This window comes from Belonocnema kinseyi, chromosome 6 (genome assembly GCF_010883055.1).
Source record: "Belonocnema kinseyi isolate 2016_QV_RU_SX_M_011 chromosome 6, B_treatae_v1, whole genome shotgun sequence".
NCBI lineage: Eukaryota > Metazoa > Arthropoda > Insecta > Hymenoptera > Cynipidae > Belonocnema > Belonocnema kinseyi.
In genome coordinates this window covers 128,691,350-128,702,454 of record NC_046662.1, presented here as the reverse complement: position 1 = coordinate 128,702,454, position 11,105 = coordinate 128,691,350, and the positions used below count along the sequence as shown (strand labels likewise).

At 33.6% G+C, this 11,105-nt stretch overlaps 1 protein-coding gene across 4 annotated transcripts in view; it reads left to right on the top strand.

Moving 5' to 3' along the window:
* The window catches only part of LOC117174080 (pantothenate kinase 3), a 267,760-nt gene that overhangs the window by 70,281 nt on the left and 186,374 nt on the right, over positions 1-11,105 (top strand). For all 4 annotated transcript variants that reach the window (XM_033362763.1, XM_033362762.1, XM_033362761.1 and 1 more), the window contains one exon: positions 508-681. In XM_033362763.1, coding sequence (XP_033218654.1) covers positions 508-681 — 174 coding nt within the window. The remainder of the gene's footprint in view (positions 1-507; positions 682-11,105) is intronic.

Sequence of the window (11,105 nt, the reverse complement as noted above, 5' to 3'; positions counted from 1 at the left end):
AATTAAAATTCGAAAATTTTTTCTAAAGCCTCCAGGGGACTTCGTTTTCGCACGAAAAAATTTTATGTGCCCTTATTGCATCCGGACCCACAATTAAAAAAATGGATAATTTATAATTGCAGCTTAAAATTTACAACAAAAGAAAACATAGTTTTAATTGTCAGTTCTGATTATTTATTACTTTTGCCTAATTTACTTACAAAATGATAATGAATAATGCATTGAATGACTATTGAAAGTTTCTATAAATTCACGGTAAATTGACTAATTTTGTTTGGATTTTTCTGTTCATTTATGAGGAACCGTCAATAAATAGAGAAAAGTAGGCAGCAGAAATATACCAAATTTTTATGTTTGGCCTTTTACGACTTAAATGACAATTTAATCAATTTTGAAAAAAAACGGTAGAAAATAAAAAATAACCAGAATGTAAGCACATATCGAAGGAACAAATTTTGTTATTAACAGCTGCTAATTATTTCTTTTTGTTATTTTTTTCGAATTTAGATGGATAATCTTCGGATTAGGGGCAGAAGAGGTACTTTACACTTTATAAGGTTTCCAACCTGTGAGATGGGCAATTTTTTGGCTCTCGCAAAATCAAAAGGCATGGCAAATCTAGTAACTACTGTTTGCGCAACTGGAGGTGGAGCCTTCAAGTTCGAAGAAAACTTTAAAAAGGTTAGCATTTCCTCTGTATTTACAAAAAATAAGATTATTTAATAGGGCTTACCTGATATAAGAAAGTTCTTTAATCTTCGTTATTAAAGAGATCAAACCTTTCCTTTGGGAGTCAAAAACAGTGCCCTAATTAAAGTTTGATTGCAACGAACATTTCTCTCCGCATCTTAGATATGTATAGTCTAAACGAACTAAAAATAATATGTTTCTCATTTGAAGGCCAAAAATTTTTTTTATAAGATCGAAGTTCTAGAAAAAAATAGTTCCGATCAAGCGCAATTATATGCCAGTTTAGCAGGGGTCTTCAAATGTAGATCATGCATTTACTCTCGATTCCAGGTATCAAAAAAAAAAAAAAACAGGATCGTTAGGGATCGTAGATCAGGTTGCACCTGTGAATTGTGCAGACCTCTCCTGTATAGCCATAATGCAATTAAAGTATTTTGTACCCTGCCCGAACGACCTTGAAATTGAGGAACCGGATGCAAAAAGGAGACAAAGAATTATTTTGATGGAAGTTCTGAAACCGATTATTGGATTTTTATGAAACTTGGAGGTGTTAGAGAATTTTTAAAGGAGTCATTTTTTCTCTTAAATGCTTCATTTAGAGGTGCTTTCATGTTCATTTAAGAGGTAAAAGTGATCTTAACCGCGGAACAGAACTACGACCATTTTCTTAGCATATAAGTTTTTAAGTCAAGTAATAGTGATCAATAAGTTAATTAATTGTCAAATTAATATTAATCATCCACTGTCAATAAATAAATAAATAAATGTCTGAGTAAAATCTGAGTAATTTCATAACACCTAGATCTAGAGTTTAGATTATTATGCTTCGACTGTGAATGGAATAATTAATTGGAAGCATTATGGAGGTTGATTTTTTTAAAAATTAACTTATTCAAAGAATGATTTATTTACTTATTAAAAATGAATAAATATTCATTTTAAATCTATAATGTATGCATCTTATTTCCCTCAAGCCTTGTGAAATCCATGAGGGCAGTCCAGATGAGGCCCCTAATAGCAACGACATGCTAATTCATAGGGGTCCAACATTGGCTTCCCTTATGGAGCTCTCATGGCCGCCATCATGAAGTCTTATTGGTTTCGTTTTTTTTTTGCCAGTGACGGCATCTGTACTGGCATATCGCTGGGATGATATCGCTACTGGCACTGTACTGTCCCAGTAGGAAATTCACAATGCGTCAGTGATAACTAGTACCGTACTGCTGCATTCTAACGATATGACGAAAAACGTATTTACAAAATTAGTCTCAATTACGGGCTATTGAACCGACATATCAATATCTAAATCTATCGCCTAACAGTCGGGAGTCTTAACCACTGCGCTAAACCTACAAGTTGAAACTCGATGAAAAAGCCATCCTCATAAGCTGCAATTCAGAAAAGTTAATGTACCAAATTTTAAGCTTTCTTTTTTGAATTATTTATTATTATACGACGTTCTGTAAATGTAAAATACACGAACTGTTAATAGGAATATTAATAAAATAATTTTTAAAGAAATAATTTTAATCGATTACAACTATTCTTCGCGTATTATTTCGTTTTTTATCGTTGTAGACTACTTTACAAGTTTTTACAATGACAGTAAATGTAATTTTTAATGAACATATAACATTTTCAACAGAAATTTGATCGTGAACTATGAAAATTTCTTAATAATAAAATTTTTTTAACTTTCGTGTAAGGTTTGGTTTTTAGGTGTTTTTTACCATTTTACAACGTTTAAGATTGACATGAAATGTTAATTTTTATAAAAATTTACAATTTTTCGTAAAGATGGAACTTCGAATTTTTTTCTTTAAAAAAAGCAGGAAAAAGTTGTTTTTGGGACAGTTGTATTTATAATTTTTAGAAATTTTAGAACGCATGCACCATATTTTTAAACGCATTTTTTATGTCCAAATTGTATACTTCTATAAATGATTCATCTATTCTCTTTTTTAAATAGATTTAGTAAAATATTTAAATATTTATATAAAAAACTCTGTTTTATTTGCTAATTAAAGAAAAAAAATATCAAACTTCGATTAGTCGTTCCGTGAGAGCATGGGGGCAACCCAGCTGGGCCCTCCACGGGGATTCTCGTAGATATTCCACGCGTGATTCACCCACGCGGGCGCTTCCGTTGGTCTTCATCCTAAGAGGGCTAAACGGGGCTTTTACCACACTCCTGGCGCAGGTGATTTATGCCGTATGGCTATTAAGACCCTTCCAAAAACGGACCTAAAGGGTTAGAGCAGTGTGCTTTTATATATAGACGCAGGTATAAACACTAAACAGCTGTTCCGAATACCTATCCCGACTCCCTGTACCTTCTCTGAAACTCGAGCGCGCGCAATTTCGTCCTCTACTATGAAGCGTTATTACTATTCAAAAAGAAACGTATCGCCTAAACCATATATGGGATATTAATTCTATGACCACAAACTATCAAAAAAAGGAACAACAGAAAATTCGATTTTTTTTACCCATCACATCAGAATACTCCCTTAAATATTCATTTATTTATTCATTAAAAGTGGTGGATTATTATTAATTTAATTATTAATTTATCACTGTTACTTGACTTGAAAACTTATATGTTACGAAAATGGTTGTATTTTTGTTACGCGGTGCGATTTAGTCAAAGAATTAATTAAGTTACATCTTGCAAGATGTTTTGTTTATTTAATTACTTTTGACCTATTAGGGATAGATACCTTTCTTTTAACTTACGCATAATTAAGTCCTCTTTCATTTACCTTCTTAGAGCTTGCTCTTGCAACATCTATGAAACGAGTGATTTCCAAAAAGCATGACTTGTATTCATTCTCTAGGTAATTTCTTTTGTGACGATGCCGAATCGAGCTAATTACAAACAACTGAACTGAACTGAAAAAGATCGAACCACTGTTCAAACAGAATAATGTTAAATAAAATAGTTACATTTTTAACCAAAAGATTGCAGTATCCGTCAGAATAGAAGAATGTTTCAAAAATAGTTGCAGTTTTAAACAAAAGAGATTAATTTTGAACCCAAAATTTAATTGCGAAATTTTCAAACTAAAAGGCGATATTTCAATCCAAGCAATCGAAATATCTGTCAAAATAGAAAAAATTTAAACAAAATAGTGAAATCTTTAACCAAAAGAGATTAATTATAAACACAGAAGTTGATAGCAAAATTTTCAAATTGAAAGGCGAATTTTTTATTCAAAATAATGACTTTTCTTTCCAAAAAGAACGTTAAACAAAATAGTTAAATTTTTAACGAAAAGAGATTAATTCTGAATCCAGAATTTAATTTTAAAATTTCCAACGCTATAGCAATACCGAACTACATCGAATAAGTAAGTATTGACATGGAGCAGTTCTTCATGTAGAACTCGCAACATTCATAAGTTTAATATCAGCTGTCTAAAGCATCGAGACATACACTGTTCCACTTTTGTATTGGGTACGTAACGAAATCTAAATCACAGCGCGTCAGATTGAAAATAATACACGCGTTTCGTTTAAACAACGATCAGTTGCGATTCTAATCATGGGAAAACGAAGCAGTTCCACGTGTGAAATGCTTACATTGAAGTATCAAACGGCGCTAATTTAGGCAAAGCGAAACCCGACCCGTTCAATGTTTTTATACGCGAAATCTCGGAGTCTAAAGAGCAGTGCGTCGATATAGATATAATCGCTATGCCTCGCTCCGTTCAACTCTGCTGGTTCGAATGAAGACGAACAGCGAGCATCGAAGGAATCTGTAACGTAGGAGCTTCGCGTGAGCAGTGAACTGAGTTGAGGCGTCGGACAATATGTGTTGGGAAACATTAAACAATAATTACTTAAATATTCAATCTCGCGTGCTCTCAAATTTAAACGGTGCACGTAAATAATTAAAGAAACAAGCATCAATAATACAATAAAGTGCGGGAGTTAAGGATGATGAACGGTCAAAGTTACGATAATGCTGTATTGAGATAGTTGCAGATATAGAGCACAATCGGATCAATCAAGGAATGCTAGCTGATCGAATAAAGTAAGATTTAGATTGTTCACAATGAAAAATGCAAGCCGATTGTTTTAACTTCGTATGTCCTTCAGCTACGCAACTTTTCGCGTACCAGTATCAGTACGTGATCAGTTTCAAACATACATTACAATACTTACATACTTTAAGCATAGAAAATTGATTGTTTTTACTTTTTAATTGTTATATTGTTATAAAATTCGTTTTGCGATAAAATATACAAATACGTGCGTCTAAATTTTTGAAAGTAAAATTCATTAATTTTTAAAAATAACAATTTTGAGCTTGCACATTTGATCCGCTGGAGTCATTTTATAGAAAAATATTATTACATGGCAAATCTTCATTAAATTGTATCGACCCATTAAGAAAACGCGTTATAAACGTTTATTAAATCAAAATTACTATCACAAAAAAATCGATTTAATTACTTTTTACTAAAATTTTTTTTTTAATCGACGATTTTGACTTATTGCTTCCTCATAGAGGAAGTTTTGTGATAATACATTTTTTGGATTCCGAAAAAACATAATAGAAACATGTTTTGAGGTTGTGGAAGTCGAAATGTAGTGTTTTAGAAAATTTGTGTGTGTGTTTGTATATCGCTCACCATATCTCGCCAACGCTTCGACCGATTTGAATCTTACAAGTCCTATTTTCTTGGTTTTTTCACAACGAAGGCGGCTGAAGAAAAAGATTTCAGTAATTTTTAGGTTATGTTCATTTTCTAAACTAAGAACGATTTTGACGTATCAGTTTTTCCAATTTTTTATGACTTTAAAATAGATGCACCACTATAGACTCTAAATGTATTTAAAACAGCTTTAATTTTTCTTGATATTCGCGTTAAAATTGTTAGGTTATGTCGGACCGTTTTATTTTTATAACCTAAAAACCAAAATTTCTTTCAAATCAATATATCTCGACCATTATTTCACATAATATCAAAAAGTACGTAGGAGAAGGTAGGTAATAAAAAGTTGCATAAGTAAATACATTTTTAGCTTAAATGATTTATTCGTTTTTGAGAATTTTCAGGTTAAGTGAAAAAATGCGGTTTTTTCCACGATAAATAAGGTAAAAATAAATATTTTTTATTGAAACTTACGTTGCCATTTACATTGTGGGCTTACGGTCTATTAGGTGTGGCGTCTTCCCCCGATTTACCTTACCTTTTTTTAAATTGTTAAAATTATGTTATAGAAAAATTAAGAAAAAAAGTCTAAACGATTTGTAGTTTTTAGGTTGTTAAATAAAAATGCTTCTACATAACATTAATACGAGAAGGAATTTTATTCTAAAATCTTAAAAAATTGAAAACAATACTTAGAAAAAAACTGCTGCCAATGAATTGGCACTAAGCTTCCTCAAACTACACTTTTACTTACAAAAAATATTTTATTAATCTAATAAAATAAGCATTCATTAGAAACTTTACAAGATACAGCACTTTGAAAAAAAAAAATTTTAATCACATAACCTCAAGTAACTAGAAAACGTTTTCTTCAAATTGGCTCAAAATTGAAAGCGATCAATAGCATCATGCAATCTACGTTTGCTGTAAGTTTAAATAAAAAATATCTATTTTTACTTTATTTATTGTGGAAAAAAGCATTTGTTGACTTAACCTGAAAATTCTCAAAAACGAATAAATCATTCAAGCTAAAAATGTATTTACTTATGCAACTTTTTATTACCTACCTTCTCCTACGTACTTTTTGATATTATGTAAAATACAAGTCGAGGTATATTGATTTGAAAAAAATGTTGGTTTTTAGCTTATAAAAATAAAACGGTTCGACATAACCTAACAATTTTAACGCGAATATCAAGAAAAATTAAAGCTCTTTTAAATACATTTAGAGTCTATAGTGGTGCATCTATTTTAAAGTCATAAAAAATTGGAAAAACTGATACGTCAAAATCGTTCTTAGTTTAGAAAATGAACATAACCTAAAAATTACTGAAATCTTTTTCTTCAGCCGCCTTCGTTGTGAAGAAAACCAAGAAAATAGGACTTGTAAGATTCAAAGCGGTCGAAGCGTTGGTGAGATATGGTGAACGATATACAAACACACACAAACACACAGATTTTCTAAAACTCTATATTTCGACTTCCACAACGTCAAAACATGTTTCTATTATGTTTTTTCTGAATCCAAAAAATGTATTATCACAAAGCTTCCTCTATGACGAAGCAATAAGTCAAAATCGTTTTTAGATTATAAGTTGAATAGCCATAATTTAATGAAGGTAAAGACCTCATCACAATACGAAAATTATCCACTTTCTGTTTAAAAACTTTTAAACACGAAAATCTTTTTCATATCTTAAATATTTTTTTCAATTATATATGAGTAATGGTTACAAAAAGTCGATTTAGAAAAAAAAACTTTTAGTAAAAATTAATGAAATTGATTTTTTTGCAATAATAATTTTGGTTTACGGAACGTTTATAACGCATTTTTACGATGGGCCGATAAAATTAAATATAGATTTGCTATTTAATAATATTTTGCTATAGAAATAACTCCAGCGGATCAGTTATGCAAGCTCAAAATTGTTATTTTTGAAAATTAATGAATCTTACTTTCAAAAATTTAGACGCACGTATTTGTATATTTTACCGCAAAATGAATTTTATAACAATATAACATTTAGAAAGTAAGACCAATCAATTTTGTTTATGCTGGAAGTATATAATTATTGTAATCTATGTTTACAACTCATCACGTACTGATACTGGTACGCGATAAGTTGCGTAGTTGAAGGACATATGAAGTTATGTTAACAATTGGCTTGCATTTTGCATTGAGAGCAATATAAATTTTACTTCATTCGATCAGCTGGCGTTCCTTGATTGATGCGATAGTGTTTTATATCCGCAACTATCTCAATACAGCATTATCGTAACTTTGACTGATCATCATCCTTAACTCTCGCACTTTATTGTATGATCGATGTTTGTTACTTTAATTATTTACGTGCGCCGTTTAAATTTTAAAGCACGCGAGATTGAATATTTAAATAATTATTGTTTAATGTTTCTCAACACATCTTGTCCGACGCCTCAACTCAGCGCACTGCTCACGCAAAGCTCCTACGTTACAGATTCCTTCGATGCTCGCTGTTCGTCGTTATTCGAACCAGCAGAGTCGAACGGAGCCAAGCAAAGCGAGTATATCTATATCGACGCACTGCTCTTTTGACGCCGAGATTTCGCGAATAAAAACATTGAATGGGTCGGGTTTCGCTTTGCCCGAATTAGCGCCGTTTGATACTTCAATGTAAGCATTTCATACGTGGAACTGCTCCGTTTTCGCATGATAAGAATCGCAGCTGATCGTTGTTTAAACGAAGCGCGTCTAGTATTTTTAATCGTAAAAGTTCGATCTTACCCACGCGCTCTGATTCAGATTTCGTTACGTACCCAATACAAAAGTGGAACAGTGTATGTCTCGATGCTTTAGACAGCAGTCGGCCGGCGCGTGTCGGCACGCGCCCTCGTGTAATTATAATAATTTACAACATTTATTAATAATTGAGGGGCCGGATCGATAATGGAGACATAAATATGTGCCCTTATTCGATACGGCTTCTCAATTTTGCAATCAACTAAGTTTCAGAAACAATATTGAAAAAAAAAATTAATATTAACATATTAAGCAATATATTTTAAGAAACAATTCATACATCAATTTAACCCTTCTGAAATATATTTTACTCATATGTTTAACAGAGGCCATATGGTCTATTTAGTATTTTAATCATTTATCAACAGGGACCAGGCCGTCAGTTTCGTTCCTTTTTGTTACTGCCAGTTAAATAAAAGAATTTTGATCCAATCAATAATATAATTTCATATATCTTCTGAATTTGTTTAAATCTAGAGATAGAAGTTTGTAACACGAAACCCGGAGCGACGACGCGGACGACAGTCAGCCTGTGTTGGTTCATCCGACTGTCGCCTATTCTCTCGCTTTTCTTCGGTTGTCCAAGCGCGAGTCCCTCGCCTCCGTCTTTTGGTGTGGGGTTTAGTTTGATATACATCCTCAATGTATAAAAAGGGAGAGCTGAAAATTCTGACTCAGAAGTAAAGTCACTTGTGATTGTACCAAGTGTCTGTTTCCAGATCTCAATTCCCAGCTCTCACCTCGACGAGCCTTGCTTTATTATCACATGTTAATGAATACAAATATCAATATTCAGATAATTAATGTCAAGGTAATATCTGCTATTCTTACCTTACAGTATTCCAGAAATAAATTGTAGCATTAGTTAATAAATATAAGTTGTAAAGTGGAGGAGAGAGATTAGAGCGGAGAAATGTCGAAACGCACTCGAACCACCAGAAGGATACTTGCGCGCGGGCCACGGACGATGGTGGGAGGCAGCTCACGAACGAGTATACCCTCTCTACTCACATTAGCCAGAGTGGGAGACTCGAGGCGAGCTATGGTGTGCAGGTCCAAAAACGGAATGGTGGGGCGAACGCGAGAAGATCGACCTCCCTGTCCGCGCGCATGCGCAGGGTTGAGAGAAGCGAGGCGGGCCCCGCGCGTTGTGTATAAAGGCACGCGTTCGTGCCACTATCTTCACTTCCTCACAATAATTGATTCTTCTTTCGTTTTTCTTGAACGTAGTAAGTGAATTAAATTGGAATTATGAATTGATTGCACTAAGGTGAAAATGAGGAGCAGTAAACGGTCAAGAATATCCGGAGAACCGGTTCCTACTGCTAATCGGTTTTAAGCACTCTCGGAGGATGAGGAAGAGACTCTTAAACGTAAAAACGGAGACTATTCAGATATGGATGACGAAAGTGCCGAAGAGAGCCTTAATGACGAAAACGAAACAAGTAACGCGAAAGCAAAGAAGATAAATATACCGCCTATTGTTATCACATGGGCTATTACAGATTATGCGGAGACGATAAAGAAAATAAAAGGCTATACAATCAGCAAAAACGTAAAAGTCGCAATCACGAAGGAAGGTCTTTCAGTGCGCACGGACACATTAGAGGACTACAATGCAGTAAAACGGGAACTAGACAAGGAAGGAGTTGCATACCTTACCCATGGCTTCAAGGGCCAGAAACAAAAACATTTGGTTCTTAAAGGACTACCAAACATACCATTGGTAGAGATCTACGACGAGATGATAGCCCAGGACGTAGGGTGCACACAAGTGACTCTATTAAAAAGTCGTAAACCGGAGCAGAAAAAAAATAAGAAGACATATGACGTCAGGCGTTATACAAGAGAGGAGCCCCCCCAGAGAACATATAAAAGTTATCCACCGATAACATCTAGGACCCCCAAGGTGCTTATAACACAAGGAGCGGCCAAGCACATAGGAGGAGGAAGGAGCGAGGAAAGCAACTCACAACAGTGGGGGCAGCAGCTCAATTCGGATTTCTGCGAGCTCACCGAGGAACTTCAAAAGCTGAATAACACGTGCAATATAGCGAGGATGCTGAGGTTGGTTAAATTATTAAACGCAAAGTTAAGTTCATGTAAAAATGATCTAGAAAGATTAGAAGTATTCTCAACTATTATTTCCAATGGCAGTGATTAGGTCGAGAACTAGCATATTAAATATTGCGCATTGGAATGCGAATGACATACGTAGTAATTTGAGTGAAATAAAAGACTTCTTAAGGGAACATAATATAGACATTATGCTTATAAATGAGACTAAATTAACCCCTAAAGCAAACATATACGTGCCGGGTTATAATAAAATTTGCAAAGATAGATCAAGTGGAAGAGGGGGGGGGGGGAGTCCTCATTTTAATTAAAATGTCAATACGATACCATGAGGTAGACATAAAAACAAAAAGTATTGAAGCGGTAGCAATTAAAATGATGGACAACCTAATAATTGTATCCGCATATAATCCACCACAAAAGAAAGTAGACTCAGATGACTTAAACCTCATTTTTAAACTAGGGAATAAAGTCTTGCTTTATGGTGATTTAAACTCTAAAAATATATTTTATGACTATGCTAGCAGAAATATGTTGAAAATCTTAACACCAGATAATTTTACGCACTATCCGTATTCCAATGCGAAACCGAGCGTTGTCGATATTGGCCTTGCTAAGAATTTAAACTGTGATATAGATTTAACCGTTATTGATGAGCTGTCCTCAGATCATAATCCGATCAAAATTGTCTTGGATAGCAAGCCAGGATTTAAAACTCAAACCCGTATATTCCTTAATTATAAAAAGGCCGACTGGCCGACAGAAATGCTTTACGTAGAATTTACCAGAGAGTTAACAGTGATGAAGTTAGGAAGATTAAAAATAGACTAGCCAATAAAATTAATAGGGAAATTTCTAAAATTGAAAACTCTAATTGGGACCGGAAATTACAAAATCTA